General features: G+C 50.5%; 2 protein-coding genes across 2 annotated transcripts; both read left to right on the top strand.

Moving 5' to 3' along the window:
* Positions 1-4,419: 4,419 nt before the first annotated feature.
* Positions 4,420-11,238, top strand: PFICI_05144 (pyrABCN; the record flags this gene model as incomplete). Its single annotated transcript, XM_007833725.1, has 3 exons — positions 4,420-5,029; positions 5,081-11,115; positions 11,182-11,238. The coding sequence occupies 3 exons, from the start codon at positions 4,420-4,422 to the stop codon at positions 11,236-11,238; spliced, it is 6,702 nt and encodes a 2,233-aa protein (XP_007831916.1).
* Positions 11,239-12,220: 982 nt separating this feature from the next.
* Positions 12,221-13,132, top strand: PFICI_05143 (uncharacterized protein; the record flags this gene model as incomplete). Its single annotated transcript, XM_007833724.1, has 1 exon — positions 12,221-13,132. The coding sequence occupies one exon, from the start codon at positions 12,221-12,223 to the stop codon at positions 13,130-13,132; it is 912 nt and encodes a 303-aa protein (XP_007831915.1).
* Between the last annotated feature and the right edge of the window lie 6,732 nt (positions 13,133-19,864).

Genomic DNA, 19,864 nt, shown 5'->3' with positions numbered 1-19,864 from the left:
CTCCCGCGCTTGAGTCGACATGGCGAACTCGGTCCCTGGCGCCAGGGACAGGTGCGAAGGTTATAAGCGCATTAGGTTTGGCAACAAGGAACCGTCAGCTTGACTCGTCACGGCTCAATGGGTTGCGACAGACGGGACCGCGAAGTGCGGGAAGCAAGCTAGAGACTTGAATTAGGTACAGCTGCTTTTGGGGAGGAGACGCTAATGAGAAAGAATAAGGGTGACGATCTCGGGTGGATGCACGCTAAAAGCACTGACCTAGATGGGCCACGGACCGCTAAAGACTTCACCAAAAAACAAGGATTTGGTACTGCTCTGGTGGGTCGATGGAGGCAACCCGTTGCGATTCAATTTGACGTGCTTCATGCGCTGAGAACAACCCAGCATGCAACGACCCGCCCGCGATGTGCCCGCTTGTAATACTCGGTCATTGATCGTGAATTATGGTGGTGAGAGGTGCATGCCACAAGGTCAGATGATGCAAATGACTAGTTTATCATGGACGGCTCGCCAGAAACATTGGGGCCTCGTACATGTAAGACGAAGAAAGTCACCTGGAACTTACATCTATGAGAGATAGCAGTGGACGTCTAAACTATTCGTCACACCCGACACACGAGCTGGTATCCATGATCGAAGCGAGAAAAGCCCATCACTCAGCCTCACGTACGAAAGATTATTTAGATTGCATCTTGACACATTTGCACTAATTGCCAAGTCTGGATGTTAGTGGTCGGCTACATGAATTATACCAGACCTGATCTGGTATACTTTTTTCTTAGTAAAAAGAACCACTGGACAGAATCCATTCCGACTGTTTCACTTCTCGATCATCGTGCGATCGACGACCATGAGTTTTGTGTAAAAAGTGCCTCTTTCGTCTCGCCTCTGCCTCGGTAAATGGACCGAGTTTATATAGTACCAACCATCCCGCCTCATTTCGATTCTTTCACCACGACCCACCTCATGATTCATGTTATGTAGTTACCGGCTACACAAAGGCTCGATCGCCTCTGTCGCGAGTTGAGCACACAGCAGGCGGGCACCTGGAAAGATAAGGGCCTTTTTTTCCCTCCTCTCTCTCTCACCTAGTGGTGTGCATCCTTTCCCTCTAAATGTAGTCTGTCACACCGCCTACTTGCTAGACTCCTCACCGGCTCGATTTCTTTTCCTCTTTCAGATGCAACATCTTGCTTTCCGGTGTTGGAGGGCAAAAAGATTCCCGACCTACACCTTGCTGCTGTCGAATCACGATGCCCAGCCGCTGCACCTCCCATATGCAATGTAAACTCCCTGGCCCCCTGTACCCCGTGGAATCGCTAAGGAAAGCGATTGTCTCTGATTGGCAACCCGGAGCCTTTTCTCAGAGACGATGCATCGCATCGTGAAGTCGAGTAAGACAGGAATCCACTGCTTGGCCATTGTTTGCAAATTTTCCGCAACAATTCAATGTTGTTTGCCTGTTGTAGTTCTGCTCCAATGTACTAAAGGACGTCATACCGTCGCAAGTAGTAGTAGTAGCACGTTTGTTGTACTATTGTTGTGACACCAAGAGCTCTTTTCTGCCTGGGATTGTGTATTTTAGTTTGTCTCCCCCAGACATCAATTGCAACGCTGATACTGTGTATTTTAGATAACACTCTATTGCACCCAGTTACCCCGCTGTTTTCTTGCATTTGGAGATGCTTCTTCATTTCCTACCCCTACCGCCACATTTTGCAATCATATGCAGATGCCTTCCTTCACCGGGGATAAGGCCGTGTCCCTATTGCAACGACGGAGCTCTATCGTCAATGTTGCTTCACACGAATCATTGGCGCTTTCCGAGTGATCTGAAGTCTCGAGCTGTATAACGCCCAACATGATTGTGATTTTGTCTCCAGGCTCCTGTCACAATGCTACAAGCTGGAAGAAGTACAACATTGCGAGAAGCAAGGAATGGCATTACTCTTTCAGCCGTTCCTTCGGCGCCAGTGCTTATCTAAGGTTCGGCATGCCCTATATGGCCATCGGGCGGTCTTCTCGGAACTGTCAGAAGATCTTGTCAGGCAAATCAAGTCATCTGACTCTTGGATGACATCTGGACTTCCTGCTTTTAGCGTTAGTCGTCATGCAACCCCACGCATCGACCCCCCAGATTTCGTACATATCCAGGAGCAAATGACATGCTTCCAGTAATAAGTCGTATTGTTTATTTATACCAATGATCCAGGCGAGTCTGCGGCAAGGAAGAGCACGTACGTATTTGTGATCCACCTTCAACCAGTGTAGCTCATACTGCCTGTTTTGCACTATTAATCCGCTTTTTACCTGCCCTCGTCTTGTTGGCTCGTTGTTTATAGAGTGGCTGGCTTGATCGACAAATGTAAACAATATGGAATAATTTTCCCACTTGCAACCCACCCAAGCCACGCAGATTCAAGCTGTCAGCCCAATGTACAGGAATCAACGCTGCCTCCATCATCAGATTGATCTTATGCCTCGTCGCATCGGCCACCTTATAATTTTTTTTCCCCCATTTATTGTCTTGTTACTTGGGTGAGCCAGATATAATTGCATCGCTGAACAATTTTGTAATCCATCGGGAAGCACGACCCGCGGGCAGTACTGTATTGTGCACCTCTTATAGTTCGACAACCGCCATTCTTAAATGATTGCGGGACTGCCATTAGTCGCTTTACTGAAGAAGCCACCTACACGGACTGGTAAGGGCAATATCGCTTCCTCTGCTATATACTAACTTGTTGTCATGAGAATAATCCCCATGGAGAAACTTTTGGGCGAATGGATATTCTTGATTCCCCCTCTGTTTCGTGAACAAACTACTCATTCAGGAAACCGAGCCCCTCTATGCTAAGTTATCCAGAAGAGAGAAAGTATGCGCTTTGTATACACAAACTTTATGGAAGGGCTGATACATGTATGATGCTCCCCGTAACACTATGTCTCTCGGCCATACAGATTTCCATAGACAGTTCCATACGTGCTAGCAGACTGGTTCTTCGCAGTGTAGCAAGATCAGACACAGGCGGTAGGTATATGCGTTCATTTGTACGAAGGTACCTTGTTAACTTGAGAAGCTCAGCAAAGCAAACAACGCCTAGAAACTAGCGCCAAAACTTTGAGATGCTGAATTTGCTAGTGCCGTGGTAGAATCGTCCAGGATGTTGATCATACCAATGACAAACCACGCAAAAGAATCATGAATGGTGTACAACCCAAGTGTTTTAAGCTAGATTTACAAGCAAGTCCCTTGCTCCATACTGTGAGTTATTATTACCGTCACCGGGTGTTGACCCAGAACTACGGAATGCAAGCAGCCTGGCAGTCCGAATCCGCTCCCGGCCACTCATAAATAAAAGAGCCAGCGAAATTCTCAAAGATCAGCCTCAACATTTCGCGTCGGATCCGGCGATCATTGTAGAATTGATATTTTCTGCGTCAAGATTCCATACCTATTATGCGATAGTAACTCCGCCCAGTCCCATCCTTCAATCACTGGAGGCTATATTCGTAAATATTTTTCAAATAGCGGTGTTGGCGGTGCGTAATAGCAATCGAACTTTGTGCGGGTTGAGCGGGCTCCCATCGGCCTTATGCTTATCGATAACACAGTTCCTTTATGGTAGAACGTCATTCTGCCCCGCGTTGCCCACATATGGCTGAAAGTATATGGCCAATGCTGTCTCGGTCCTATGGAAAGGCTTATTATTCGTGCCAAGCTCGTCTGCATCATGCTTCTCTCACTTTTCTGGTATATCTCTTGATCCAAACCGCGACCTGCTAGCAACTGTGCGATACTCGGCCAACAATTGGTGAGCTCAACCAGGAACAGGTGGAAGGGAAAAAATTGTTTTACACGTGCAGCTGGCCCAGAAGCTGACTATTGAGGTATCTGACTGGTAGGGCTTTCGTGGCAACTGGCCAATGGGGCGGGCGACTCATGCACCAGCATGCCGACCTTTTCCTCTCTCGTCCGGGCTTGGGGTTAATCAAGAGTCTGATTGGCTGAAGCTGTCGTAGATCGAGAAGATTTCTGGTTGGTTCGCCCCGCCCTTAGTGCCATTGCGGGGACCGAAGCAGGAGCAGGACGAAAAAAAAAGTTTCAAAAGTTGAAACCTCGATTGCACCAGAGACTCGCTGAAGTTTTTCTTCTTCTTCCTCTTCCAATCTTTTGGAAGCCAATTCCATACTGCAAGAGTCGCTCATAAGCTCAGCGGCGGCATGAGAACTTGAAGCCCTGACGAATCGCAGCAAGACGAGTGCTCAATTCCACGGGCTACTGAGCTGCAATCTTTTCTTCCCCCCATTCCTCCCCATTGGGGCCCTTCGTTCTCTACCGAGAGTAGCCGCAGGCTGAACTCTGTGTGTACTTGAACCCATTGACACCTCAATCAAGATCACAAGATACCCATAATCATGGAGGTTGTTCACCACCAGCCCGCCACTGCGCGGGTCGAGACGAGCGACGATGGCCTCGTCTGCCTCGAGCTCGAAGATGGCTCGACCTTCCAGGGTTACAGCTTCGGTGCTCAGAAGTCCGTTGCTGGAGAGCTAGTTTTCCAGACCGGTATGGTGGGATATCCGGAGTCTGTGACGGACCCCTCCTACCGCGGCCAGCTTCTGGTCATCACCTTCCCTCTTGTGGGAAACTACGGTGTGCCCTCTAGAGAAGCTGTTGACAAGCTCCTCGAGGATCTCCCCGAGCACTTCGAGTCCAACCAGATTCACATTGCCGGTCTCGTGGTCGCATCATACGCCGGTGAGACCTACTCACACCATCTTGCCACCTCGTCCTTGGGCGCCTGGCTCAAGGAACAAGGCGTTCCCGCCATCTACGGAGTCGACACACGAGCCCTGACGAAGCGGATACGAGTCGAGGGAAGCATGCTTGGCCGCATGCTTCTGCAAAAGAACAGTGCTCCCAACGGAGTCAATGGCACTGCAAGCCATTCCCAGAAGTTTTCCCGGGATGACTTTGAGACAATTGAATGGGTCAACCCCAACGAGAAGAACCTGGTTGCTGAGGGTAAGTCGCCGTTTCACTCATGACATGGAACATGAGCTTACCATGAATTAGTTTCCATCAAGGCCCCCAAGCTCTACAAGCCGAGCCCTGAGACGGCTTTGAAGCACCCCTCGGGCCGCACCCTGCGCGTCCTCTGCCTTGATGTTGGTATGAAGTACAACCAGCTTCGATGCTTCCTCAAGAGAGGTGTCGAGGTCATGGTCTGCCCCTGGGACTATGATTTCTCCACTGAGGCTGGAAAGGCCTATGATGGTCTGTTCATCTCCAACGGACCCGGTGACCCTGCAGTCATGAAGGACACCGTCAAGCATATCTCTGCCACCATGGAGAGAAACCAGACCCCTGTCTTCGGTATCTGTCTTGGTCACCAGCTGCTCGCCAGAGCGGCCGGAGCTGACACTCTGAAGCTCAAGTTCGGTAACCGTGGTCACAACATTCCTTGCACCAGCATGGTCACTGGAAAGTGTCACATCACTTCTCAGAACCACGGATATGCTGTGGACGCTGCAACCCTGCCTTCGGGCTGGAAGGAGCTCTTTGTCAACGCCAACGACGGCAGCAACGAAGGTATCATGCACGAGAGCAAGCCATACTTCAGCGTGCAGTTCCACCCGGAGAGCACACCTGGTCCTCGTGATACTGAGTTCCTGTTTGATGTCTTCATCCAGACCATTGTCGATTGTGCCAAGGACTCCAAGCTCCTGAATGCCCCAGTCCAGTTCCCCGGTGGCACCGCCGAGGAGAATGACCGGGCCCACCCCAAAGTTCACGTCAAGAAGATCTTGGTCCTTGGCAGTGGAGGTCTGAGCATCGGTCAGGCTGGAGAGTTCGATTACTCCGGTAGTCAAGCTATCAAGGCATTGAAGGAGGAAGGGATCTATACCGTCCTCATCAACCCCAACATTGCTACCATCCAGACCTCCAAGGGTCTTGCCGATAAGGTCTACTTCCTCCCAGTGACCGCCGACTTTGTTCGCAAGGTCATCAAGTACGAGCACCCTGATGCCATCTACGTCACCTTTGGTGGCCAGACCGCTCTCCAGGTCGGTATTCAGCTCAAGGATGAGTTTGAGGAGCTCGGTGTCAAGGTTCTCGGAACCCCCATTGACACCATCATTACCACAGAGGACCGAGAGCTCTTTGCCCGCAGCATGGAATCCATTGGCGAGAAGTGCGCCAAGTCCGCTTCTGCCTGCAACATTGACGAGGCCATGCACGTCGTCAAGGACATTGGCTTCCCCGTCATTGTGCGAGCTGCCTATGCGCTTGGTGGTCTCGGGAGTGGTTTTGCCAACAACGAGGCCGAATTGCTCGACCTTTGCAACAAGGCCTTCGCTGCCAGTCCTCAAGTCCTCATTGAGCGCAGTATGAAGGGCTGGAAGGAGATCGAGTACGAAGTGGTGCGTGATGCTCAGGATAACTGTATCACGGTTTGTAACATGGAGAACTTCGATCCCCTCGGTATTCACACCGGTGACTCCATTGTCGTCGCTCCTTCGCAAACTCTGTCTGACGAGGACTACAACATGCTCCGTACCACTGCCGTCAATGTCATTCGCCACCTTGGTGTTGTGGGAGAGTGTAACATCCAGTACGCCTTGAACCCTGACTCCAAGGAGTACTGCATCATCGAGGTCAATGCCAGATTGTCCCGATCTTCCGCATTGGCTTCCAAGGCCACGGGTTACCCCCTTGCTTTCATTGCTGCCAAGCTTGGTCTTAACATTCCCCTCAAGGATATCAAGAACTCGGTCACCAAGAGCACTTGCGCATGCTTCGAGCCTTCCCTCGATTATGTCGTGGTCAAGATGCCCCGCTGGGATTTGAAGAAGTTTACTCGTGTATCCACTCAGCTCGGCTCTTCCATGAAGAGTGTGGGTGAGGTCATGAGTATTGGTAGAAGCTTCGAAGAAGCTATCCAAAAGGCCATTCGCTCGGTCAACTTCAGCAACCTTGGCTTTAGCGAGACCAAGGCTCTCATGTCCATTGACGATGAGCTGCAGACTCCTTCCGACCAGCGTCTTTTCGCCATTGCCAATGCCATGGCTCAGGGATACTCTGTTGACAAGATCTGGGAGTTGACCAAGATTGACAAGTGGTTCTTGCACAGGCTCAAGGGCCTCAACGACTTCGCCTCATCTCTGACCCAGTACAAGGTGGAGGATGTTGCCAACCGCCCAGACGTCCTTCGTCGTGCCAAGCAACTAGGTTTCAGTGATCAGCAGATCGCCAAGTACATGTCTTCAACAGAACTCGAAGTCCGTGAGCTGAGATTGGAAGCTGGTATCACGCCATTCGTCAAGCAAATTGATACTGTGGCAGCTGAGTTCCCTGCCTTTACCAACTACCTCTACATGACCTACAATGCGTCAGAGCACGATCTCGACTTCAACGACCATGGTGTCATGGTTCTCGGCTCCGGTGTCTACCGTATTGGTTCATCAGTCGAGTTCGATTGGTGCTCTGTCCGCGGCATTCGAACATTGAGAAACGAGGGATTCAAAACGATCATGGTGAACTACAACCCAGAAACTGTTTCCACCGATTACGACGAGGCAGACCGTCTGTACTTCGAGAACATCAGCTTGGAGACCATTCTTGATATCTATCAGCTTGAGGGCTCTACAGGTGTTCTGGGTGCATTTGGTGGCCAGACCCCTAACAACATTGCCTTGCCCCTTCACCATGCTGGTGTCAAGATGCTCGGAACATCCCCGGAGATGATCGATAATGCGGAGAACAGATTCAAGTTCTCGCGTACCCTTGACAGAATTGATGTTGATCAGCCAGCCTGGAAGGTCCTCACGAGCTTCGATGATGCCAAGGCATTCTGTAACAAGGTCTCTTACCCAGTGCTGGTCCGTCCGTCGTACGTCTTGTCGGGTGCGGCCATGAACACTGTTTACTCGGAGGCAGACTTGGAGTCTTTCCTCGACCAGGCTGTCGAGGTTTCCCCAGCTCACCCTGTCGTCATTACCAAGTACATTGAGAACGCCAAGGAGATCGAAATGGACGCCGTCGCTAAGAATGGCAAGGTGATTGGCCACTTCATCTCTGAGCACGTGGAGAACGCTGGTGTCCACTCTGGTGATGCCACCCTCATCCTGCCTCCTCAGGATCTTGAGCGCACCACGATCGAGCGTATCGAGGATGCCACCAGGAAGATTGGTGCTGCCCTGAATGTTACTGGTCCTTTCAACATTCAGTTCATTGCCAAGGATAACGATATCAAGGTTATCGAGTGTAACGTCAGAGCATCTCGCTCCTTCCCCTTTGTCAGCAAGGTTTCAGGCACTGATCTGATCGAGTTGGCAACGAAGGCAATCATGGACGTGCCTTTTACTGCTTATCCTCCGAACACCATTGCCCCAGACTGTGTCGGTGTCAAGGTGCCCCAGTTCAGTTTCTCTCGTCTTTCGGGAGCTGACCCAGTCCTGGGTGTCGAGATGGCCTCAACAGGAGAGGTCGCTTGCTTCGGCAAGGACAAGTACGAGGCTTATCTCAAGGCCTTGATCTCCACTGGTTTCAAGATCCCCAAGGCCAATGTCCTTCTGTCCATGGGTTCTTATGCAGACAAGAAGGAGATGTTGCCCTCTGTTGCGAAGCTGCAAAAGCTTGGCTACAAGCTGTTCTCCACCGCGGGAACTGCCGATTTCCTGCAGGAGAATGGTATCCCTGTGCAGTATCTCGAGGTTCTGGGCAAGGATGAGGATGACCAGAGATCTGAGTACTCTCTCACACAACATCTTGCCAACAACAAGATCGATCTCTACATCAACCTTCCTTCAAACAACAAGTACAGACGTCCTGCCAACTACATGAGCAAGGGTTACCAGACCAGACGAATGGCTGTTGACTACCAAATCCCCCTGGTTACCAACGTTAAGAACGCCAAGATCCTTATCGAGGCCATCGCCAGACAGTTTGATCTCGAGGTCCAGAACCGCGATTACCAGACGAGCCACAAAACCATCGTTCTGCCCGGTCTGATCAACATTGCCGCCTTTGTCCCTGGAATCGTCTCTCAGGACAGCCGTGATTTGCAGGCTGTTACCAAGGCTTCCGTTGCTGCCGGCTTCACCATGGTCCGCTTGATGCCTCTTGGTGTTGAGGGATCCATCACGGATGCCAAGACCCTGAAGGTGGCACAACTCAATGGCAAGTCTGGTGGCTTCTGTGACTACAACTTCTCGGTCTCAGCCACATCTGACAATGCTGATCAGATCAGCCAAGTCACTAGCGAAGTTGGGTCGTTGTTCATTCCCTTTAACCATCTCTCGGACAACATCAACAAGGTTGCCGCGGTCATGGCCCACTTCGACTCGTGGCCCACCCACAAGCCCATCTTGACAGACGCAAAGACGACCGATCTTGCCTCCATCCTGCTGCTTGCCAGCCTTCACAGCAGACGCATCCACGTCAGCAGTGTTACCACCAAGGAGGATATCAGACTGATTTCGCTCAGCAAGGCCAAGGGCTTGAACGTCACATGTGATGTGTCCATCTACTCGCTCTACCTTTCGCAGCAAGAGTATCCTGAGTGCCAGGCACTGCCTACTGTTGCCGACCAGGAGGCCCTCTGGGACCACCTGAGCGCCATTGACGTCTTCTCCATTGGAAGTCTACCCTACCAGGTCGCGCAATGCGGAAAGATCGAAGCAGACCCCCTTATTGGCATTGCCGATGCCCTGCCATTGCTCCTGACTTCCGTTACTGAGGGCAAGTTGACCATTGACGACATCAAGGCTCGTCTGTATGACAACCCCAAGGAGATCTTTGAGCTTCATGAGCAGGTCTCTACTTCCATCGAAGTCGAGATTGATCGTCCTTACACCATCGGTACTGGTTCTACCTGGACTCCTTTCGCTGGCAAGACCATGCAGGGAGCAGTTCGGCGCGTCACCTTCAATGGCAAGACCGTCTGCCTCGATGGCGATGTCCTCCCCATTCAGCCTCTGGGACAAGACATGTCCTCCCACGGTAGCATGCCGGCACCCATGTCGCCACCCATCAAGCCTACCACGCAGCCTCTTGGCTTCGACAGCCCACGGGTGAGACGTCAATCTGTCCTTGGCCAGCGCCCTGCATTCCAGCCTCGTGCTTTGGACGGTGTCTTGGACGGCGAGCGAAGATTGACCTCGCCGGGCGGAGAAGACTTTGGTCTAGCCCCGGCTCTGCGGCCATCATTCGATTCTCTCCGTGAGCTGCTGAGACAGCCAAACGCTTTCAAGAACTCCCACGTTCTGTCCGTCAAGCAGTATACACGTGCCGATCTGCACCTTCTCTTCACAGTCGCTCAGGAGATGCGTGTCGGTGTTCAGAGAGAAGGTGTCCTCGACACTTTGAAGGGACGGGTCTTGATGACCATGTTCTACGAGCCATCGACTCGTACTTCGGCATCCTTCGATGCTGCCATGCAACGCCTGGGTGGTCGAACCATAGCCATCACTACGTCGCACTCTTCTGTCAAGAAGGGAGAGACACTCCAGGATACTCTGAGAACTCTTGAGTGCTACGGTGACGCTGTCGTCCTCCGTCACCCAGAGGAAACCTCGGTCGATGTTGCCAAGAAGTTCGCCCACGTGCCGGTCATCAACGGCGGAAACGGTAGCAAGGAGCACCCCACCCAGGCCTTCCTTGACCTGTTCACCATCCGTGAAGAGCTCGGTACCGTGCAGGGCCTGACCATCACCTTTGTTGGTGACCTGTTGTACGGCCGCACTGTACACTCTTTGGTGTACTTGCTCCGCCACTACCAGGCCAGAGTGCAGCTAGTATCGCCAAAGTCTCTCAAGCTGCCTGCCAAGGTTCGCGAGCAGCTCGTTGCTTCTGGTCAGCTTCTGTGCGAGTCCGAGGAGTTGACAAAGGAGATTCTGGCAAGAAGTGATGTTCTGTACTGCACTAGAGTGCAGAAGGAGAGATTCCCCAGCCTGGAGGAGTACGAGGCTGTGAAGGATTCGTACCGTATTGATAATGCAACCCTGAAGCATGCAAAGAGCACAACGGCCGTGCTCCATCCTCTCCCCAGGAACGAGGAGATTGCGGAGGAGGTTGACTTTGACTCCAGGGCTGCGTACTTCAGACAGGTGAGTCATGATATTGCCGCGCTGGCTTCTGGCGCCTTGAACGACAATTGCTAACTGTTTCTGCAGATGAGATACGGTCTATACTGCCGCATGGCTCTGCTGGCTCTCGTCATGTCCCACTAGACTCTGACTTGAGTTGAGTTGTTGCCTGGCGTTGTACATATTACAACCAATTTCTTTGCTTCCTTTTTTAGATGACGGGCGTATTGAAAAAAAGTTTGATTTCTTTATTAGATAGCTATACTATCGTACGTGTGTTTGTTCTGGGATTTTCTCAAGGTAGAAAAGGCAAACCGCATCCTTAGACATTGCAATGGCTCAAGCCACTCATGAGTGAAATGATATAAATGATCATGGTTTATGTGGCGTTTATACGTACGTTTGGGTATGCGTACGTTGGGTTGGGTTATGCGTACGTTTGGTATACGTACGTTGGGTTTGGGTATAGGTTATATAGATCATGTCTGGTGCGTATGGCGTACATTGTGTATATAGCTTTTATAATACCGTTTGTTCATCTGTTCATCCGTGCGTTCAGTTCGTTTGAGTGTGTTATGTGTATCGTTTCCCTGTGTGTGAGGGGCGAGCTCCACTATGGACTCGCTTGGGTTAGATCCGAATGAGGGACAAACTGCCCTGTTGTCTGGCGCATAGAGCCAGCAAGCAATAATGGTTGATTGCGAATAATGAGGGATGCTTAGAATATTTCTTCTAAATATAATGTTATTTCCAAAATATTGGTATTTATAAAATTGGCAGGTCGGTTGTCTGGTTAATTGTCAAGTGACGTCACTGTTGTATTTGGTCGACGACTTATTACAATATCGCATGTTTTGCGTCTAAAACGTGGGTCAAGTGTTGATTCATCACCACAGCTCATCACTTTTCAAAGAATCAGGCCAACAAATTGAGCAATATTGACACATTCTTGATCCGTTCCAACAGCAATTGACAGGACAGCCTTCACAAAGTTTCATTAGCACGGCCACGTAAAGGAAGACACATGGTCCAAGGGTTGCCTCGCTCGCTACTACAGAGCAGAATCACGTCACGCATTAAACATATTAGCAACCACATCAACAGGACCTACCTCGGCCGACGCACCATGTCGTCGCCTGCCGGATCAAACCCGGCTGCCCCTTGGCGCAGTCTGTTCATAGAGCACATTGAGGCCATGAAGTCGCCCGAGTTCACCCTGTCCACCATCCGCAAGGTACCAAGCTCGTCGCCGCAAGCAAAGCAACTGGGCGCCATCCAAACCGGCGACGGTTTCGCGCACATTCCCCGGGCCCGTACTTGCATTTTTCGGGGCATGTGGGCAGGACTGAACGCAAACCCAAAGAATGACGCCCCGCTCAACCCGGAGCTATACGACAGCGAGCTGCTGACGTTTACTACCGACGTCCGCATGGACAAGATGCCCGAGCTGTGGGGTGCTGCTGCCGCCGCCGACGAGATGGTACCGGGCACCGACGGCGGTAGTAAGCTGGACGGCACGGGCGGCGGCGGACCCGTCGAGGCCGTCTTTTGGGCCGAGGACGCCATGGTGCAGTGGCGCGTGCGGGGGCGGGCGTACGTCCTGGGCCCCGACGTGGATCAGGAGACGAGCAAGCCAACGAGGGAGCTGCTCCGGGACCGCATGCGCAAGCGGGACTCGCAGCACGCCTCGGGCCAGGAGGCCGAGTGGAGCTGGACTCGCGAGGTGACGGCGCACTTTGGCAACTTGAGCCCCGGCATGAGAGGCACGTTCCGGAACCCGCCGCCAGGTCGGCCGGTGAACCTGCCCGTGGGAGACGGGCTTGGGCTCGGGCAAAAGGTGGCGGACTTGGGGGACGAGATTGCTCGCCGCAATTTCCGTGTTGTCGTCATTGTGCCCGAGGAGGTCGACCGCTGCGATTTGAGTGACCCGGCTCGCGGCCGCAGATGGCTTTACCGGTTTGTGGGCGCCGACGGAAAGCCCGAGTCTCCAGGTGGCCATGTCGAGGATGGGTGGGAAAAGGTCGAGACGTGGCCTTGAGTGATTTGCGTGTGCGCAAGAAATCTTGTTGTACCGTGTCACGACGTCTTATAGTTTGTATATAACATGGAAGAAATGTCATTGCATCTTGAGCACGCCTATTTCAGGCAAGTTCACTTTGGTCCTGTCATTCTTGCAGTTTCTGCTTGTCCAAGCTTTGTGTGCGCAACAAGGATTGCTAGTAGAAAAGTTTCATCGTGTGCAGCCTAGATCTTTTTTCTTATTCTCAATTTTGTACATGTATAGCATCGGAAATAGCAATCCTGGGCTTATGAATCGTTCCGCGGACCAACAGCTACCGGGAGAAGCCGGTCGTTGGCACAAGTATGCTGAAGCACTGATACTGCGAGTGACAAGTAGAATTTTGAATATATTTTCTGTTATTGCAGAGTTTGGGATTTTCTGGAGACCAAGTTTTTGTTTTCAGCTGGTAACCCCCCTCCCCCAATCGTTCTTTGGTATTAAGTTGACTTGCTTTTTTTCTACAAAAGACCTCGTCGGAAAGGCGTGATTTAATCTGGGCAGATTCATTGGAGTTGGACCGAAGGACGCGAATAACTGTATGGACCGAAGCCACCGGTGCTCCGGTTGCGTAGTTGTCATAGAAAAACTCAAGCCGCCCATATCTGGTCAATCGATTGGCCAGGTCGTGAAGAAGAGGAAGAAAAAGAAGAGGATATTTTGGTTGAGGTGAAGGTATTTTGATCTTGTTCTCAAATCAACACATTGATAACACACACCACATCTGTGTAGTCACAAGTCAAGGCCATTAGATTCTCAGTGAATGATACATCTAGTGAAATTCCTCGAAATCTTCTTCGTCCCGTGTAGTCCATAGGCCGTTCTTAGTGTTGAGAGTTGCTTCCATTATACGGCCAAAAGTCAATATGCAAAGGTGCCAGAGGACATTTCTTTGCAAATAAAGCACCAATTGTGAACCCTTCGTTGAAACGGGTCTGTCCGGCCAACATACTCTCGGAGGAGAAATGCCAATCTAGTTTCTCAAAGGTGTTTTGGACACGAAATCAAGGTGCCTGCGCAGCTCTACTCATTAGATGGGGCAAAATATTATAGAAACAATATAGTAGGTTGTCGCCCAACAAGCAAAAGTCAGCACGATGTTTTCTTCTCTCCCCTACTTTTGGCGCTGCTTGCCGAAGTGTCACTGTTTGTGGCGATTTGCTAGTGAGTAGCCAAGGTGCGGAAAGTATATATCTAAATGCCCGCACTGACAGACCTGCGTGCTTTAAAACAGCCACATTGTTAGTTTCTTTTTCTTTCCCGTGAGGTTCGTTATGGAATAGTTGTTAGCTGGGTGGACCCCTTGACCTTGTGTGTGTGTGTGTGTGACACTGCCTGTAAAACATCAGACCATGAATCATCTCACAACGCCAAAACATGCAAAGAAGAAAAGGCCCGTCCCGCAAGTAGCAACAGCTCAACTACCGTTATCACATTATCAAGGTGAAGAAGAAAAAGAAAGGCACACTCGCGGGGCCCCCCGGAGAGGAAGGCGGGCGGAGAATGGCTTGAATCCATCATGATAAGTAATGAAGAGACAAGAAAGGAAAAAAAAAAAAAAAAAAAAAAAAAAAGAACAGGCATGGGGCCTGGTCGTCGTGGTCATTGTCGCCCTGCCTGCGAGCAATCAACGGTTCGGGGACCTAAATTTCCACGTGCACATGCTCGGGGACCACTGGGGGGTGGCAGGGGTTGGTTAATGTACATAGTAGCTCTGGTTCAATGTTCAGGCGCTTTGCCGCCCATTGCAACAACATTTTTTTTTTTTGTTTTTTAAGGGTTATGTATACTAGAATGGGCGCGGCGGCGGGGAGGTGGGGGGAAGTGTGCGTGCTTGCCAAGAACGCTGCTTGCTCTTGTGCCTGTTGTGTTCCCCATTAAACTTGTCAATGTTGCCCGCTAGATCAGAGCGCAGTTCAATCTCGTTGCAATTAAGGTCATGGCCAAATGGAAACAGAAATCCCGCCCTTGGCCTGCTGGACGCAACCCGGCACCCTTTATGCAGATTCGCTTGTTTTGCCCCAAAACTGTACCAACTTGCCGCAACACTGCAACTTTAAGAATAAAGAGAGAGAGATGAAGAGAGGTAAGGGGGGCACTTTATCCCGGCATTACTACATACAGTATATGTGTGCTGCGGATTGCTTGCTTCTGCCACTGCTGCAACCACCGACATGAACAGACCTTTGAATACCTGCAACCTGCAATAGTAAATTCTCTTGTAAAACGCACCTAGCTCATGTACATGGCATTTTCTTCAACGGGTTTCGGTAGCAATTCCGAGATGATCGCGAGTTCCAGCCGCTAGTGCTGACAGTGGTCTAGGGGGGGCCAGCGGGAGCCGTTGCGATTTAGTCAAAATAGTCGATAAAAAATGAACGCGTTTTTAGTCGTATGTGATTCTGCTGATGGTGTGCAGCGGTCCGAGCCAGTCCTGTTGACATGCCAGTCCAATGACACACGGACCGCGCGCAATTCCGCTAAAATAAAAAGAGAGCGATCGATAGAGAGAATGAGAATTGTACACAGGCTGGCTCAGTAAAAGGCTTTGGCTGTCTGTCATGCCGCCCACTGGATCATGTAAGCAAGCATTGAGCGTGCCATTCCCACGTTATGCGCATATAATTATAACTCCGTGGTTACACAATCGTACTCTGGCCAACCAGATTGCTCCGACTGGTGACACAGGACTGATTTCAGATCGGACGGTCTATTGTGACGAGTTCTGACGGTTGCAACGGAGGGGGGCGGGCGCCTGTCTTTTCTTCTAGAACCCGCAGCTGGACACTTCTTTGCCGAAATTGGACGTCGAACTGTGTATGTGTATATACGTGCGTGTGCACAAGAGATGACTCAATGTTCGTACTTCTCGTCCAACGGCATGTACGTAGTGGTGTATAGCGTACTACTCTCGGTGTAACGGCGAGAACTAAATTAGACTATCCATAACCCCTTATTAGCCAGATGTGGTGGCCATTGAGCCTTTGTGTTTTGAATGGACAGAGTCAATGTTTGTTTGACGAATGGAGCCTGTCTGTGTCTGCGTAGTTTACGTGCACTTTGCCTGAAGCAGATTGCCCCAAGTGCCGACATGTGGAGTGGCATTCGGAGCTCGCAGGCTCTCGAGAGCGAGAGCCGCGGACACATGTCAGTGGATCGACACTAATGTCGATCCGGCAAGCTTCTCGAAGTGAAGGTCCTTGTATTTTTTCCCTTCACACTTTCACACATTCTCCATTTATATATCGAGATGCCTGTCGTTGTTGATTGCCAAGCAGAAATGTTCATGTGCGTGTTGCCTGTCGGCACTTTCAATCGGCCCAGCCCTAAGACAAACACATCAACAGTGTATCAGAAAACCCCCAGGGCCGAAGAATACAACGGGACCCGGGACCGAGCAAAAGCAAAGCTCCGGCTGTGCCGTCTCGCAACCATGGACTCTTTTGGAGACGAACGCTCGTCTTTCTCCAGCGGGTTTTTTTTTATTGTTTTTTTTTTCTTTCTCAATCCAATTTGCTGCCCCCATAGCGGCCCGAGCCAACTAGCTTTGCAACGCTCTTTGAACCCTAAAGACAGTCATCATCCATGGACAGAGCATAAAGCTTTGGGAGCTCAATGTTTTTTCTCCATCATGGTTGCAGTGTCCAGAAAGCCGTTCGGCCGTAGTATGGATTGGACCAACCTGCAAACCGGGCAGCAACACCGAAAAAGGTATACTATGTACAATCCGAATTTGCGGAGTACCATAACACGAAACCGAGCGGCTGCCATGATGTTTGTTGGTGTGGCACATTCGTAACAAATGCTGCACAAGCACGGAACTTTGACCTGGATTCGTCCGCTTGCTGCTAGTGTACCTACCTAGTATTCTTTTCTCCTGGCGATATGGTGGCAGGACAGACAGCGGATCGGCCCTGGGGGGCTTTGTTGCCGAGGGTGGTCCGCAATCCGAGCAACCGTAGCAGTGCATTGGGGGGCGGGGGAGGAGCGTTATTGCAGCGAGCAAAGGTTGCCTGCTTCCGATAGGGAAGAGAAAAAAAAACACGCATCACCAAAGGCCGTCTTGTCTGACGAAGGTGTCGACGTGGTAATCCGGTTCTCATGATTGTGTCTCGCTGCTGTTGCATGGTTCTAGCTACGTAGGTAGCAAGCAAGATACCATGTAAAAGGTTGAGAGAGAGCGAGGAGCCAATTTCAAGCGCCAATGCGCTGTCGCCAGGTATTCGAAAAGGTACCTTGTTATGTGCTGTAGAGACGTGCAGTACGGTAGCGAGGGAGGTTATTAGGTCACCTGCTTGGTATCCATTATTATTATTAGAGCGATCGAATTTTCAGACAGGTAAAGTGAGAAGAGTCGCATGCATTATGGGGCATTGGATCGAATCAAACGAAAAGACATGGGTAAGCAAAAAGGTCCTCGCATCTCATCGTTCCCTGCATATGTTGCAGGTCCCCCACACGACTGCCTAGGGTATGAAAGGTAGGGGGCAGGGAGGTATCACGATCTCAAGTTATCGTAGGTAGGTCATGTATGTAATGTTAGGTATAGTTGTAGTAATTGAGGTAGACAGAGCAGGCAAGGAAGGGAATCGATGCAAAGCCAAGCAAGGTACTCTGTAGAATGCGATGCGAGATGGACGAACCAACCGACTCCGCAATACAAGGCCTTGTTTGGAGGAAATGCATATACACAGCATGGTTCACAGGAATAAGGCAAAAAGAAAACATTGAAGGCTCTCATTTCATCCACACACTCACTGTATCCTCCACTACTCTATGTGTACATTATACCTACCTACCTTCCTACCCCATGAGTTCAGTGGGGGTGAAGGAGGGAAAAGAGCAGCGGGCCTTTTTTCCTTCTTCTTCCCTCCTCCCTCCCTTCGCTTATTGAAACGCACGATGGACGAGCGAGCATGAGATGTGGATCGCGTGCTGTATTTTCAAATCCGACAAAATCAATCAATATTCAATGTATGGATTACGATCAAATAGCAAGTGGCCGGGCGGGGATGGCCGAATAGAAGCCAAAGAGAGAGAGAGAGAGAGAGGAGAGACAGAGGGAAGCCAGGATTGGCTAGTTGATAGATTGCGACGAGTAGATGATGTGGCTTTTCCTTCTTCTTTTTTCTTTTTTTCACCGCCATGAGTTTAATGTTACTGGTCCTCTCGCTCTTTCTGTATGCGAAGCTAGCAGGAAAATCTCCTAACAGTACGTATTGATTAACCATGTTTATCCCACAAGGAAGGCCGCCGAGACGTTACACCGATAGGATTCCGTCCGGGTGCCGCATTGGCTGGCCCGTCTGCAAGAATTTACATGGTAGATGGGCGTCAGTAACGGTGATCCCACAGGGGATTGGACCACTGTGGCCAATGGGGGTGCGGACGGTGGCCCGTGAAGACGCGGACCAAGACGTTTGAATGCAGCGATTGCAGACTCTCGGCCGGCACAAAGTCCACAATTCAGAGGATAAAATACATACATACCTTTGTAAAGTCACATAATAATAGTAGGTACGTGCCACGCAGCATTTGCAGTGCCATTCCATTCCAGTAGTATTTTTGAATTACTGATCAGAACATTGATGTTAGACATGGATTGACTGGACCGGCCCCATCCCCATGCGCGAGGGGAGGAGGCATGAGCGAGTCGCGCAAAATAGAACACATATCTACATAACCTATCTGCAGTGCAAGCACTCATCACTACGTATACATTAATGATGTTATCATCTTATTCTCCAAAGTACGGTACATGATGAATGTCCTGTAAATAAGTGTGCATTGATTCATCTGCTGCTATTCCCGGCCTACATACAACAGCCGACACACCAAGGGCAATCGGTCTCGTGCCCCAGCTTGCTAACCCGTTCATAGCCACACCCATCATCAACAATGTAATTCCCATGTTTGAACAGTCAAGCATGTAATGACATATCGTACCTAGTGTAGCTTTAGTATACTTTTGCACCTATACTACGTATTTGGGACCACAGCTAATCAGTATATATGTGTACGTACATATTTAGACGGACGCTTGTCATCGCGTGGCTGACGAGGCATCTTGAGCAAAAAGCATGGGGGGGAATGGGATGATGAGCGTTGCAAGGTTCGCCCAACTCGGCCGCGGTCTGCTTTACCTCCCGCACTTGCAGCAGGGCCCTTGTCACACATTCACACCCACACACGCCTCGAGTTAGTACCTCCCACGCACGGTAGGTAGGTAGGTAAGTATGGGGCCAACAATGAGGCTGGGGGTTTGCTCTACTACCATGCAAAGGGTTGGAAGATCTCTGTCTCTTTCTTGCCTTGCAACCACTTTCCGTCGTCAGCTTGGCAGGTCTTTTGCGGATAAAAGATTAATACCAAGGTAAAACTTGTTTCTAGACAAACCTGGGAAAAAGCAGGTGTCAGATGCGTATCTCCAGGAGCAATCAAACCACACGATGTCAACCCAGGTCACGAGAATCGCAACAAATGAATCATTGCATTGCTTGGGGGGGTTTTTTTTTTTTGGCCCTTCACTTCTGATTCATCATCTGAATTGCCATCCTTGAATACAGATTTGATGCGGCAGAATCTATGTCGAAAAACATGTACGGTACCTGTGCAGACAAGGCACAGTCAATCAGGCCACTGACACCATGATGAACAACGACAACTCCTCCTCCAGAAGATGTCTACCTACATTACCTACCTATTGTACCC

This window comes from Pestalotiopsis fici, assembly GCF_000516985.1.
Source record: "Pestalotiopsis fici W106-1 unplaced genomic scaffold PFICI_Scf_3, whole genome shotgun sequence".
In the NCBI taxonomy this organism is placed as follows: domain Eukaryota; kingdom Fungi; phylum Ascomycota; class Sordariomycetes; order Amphisphaeriales; family Sporocadaceae; genus Pestalotiopsis; species Pestalotiopsis fici.
Note: the sequence above shows the minus strand (reverse complement) of the source record. Positions and strands in the feature narration are given on the sequence as shown.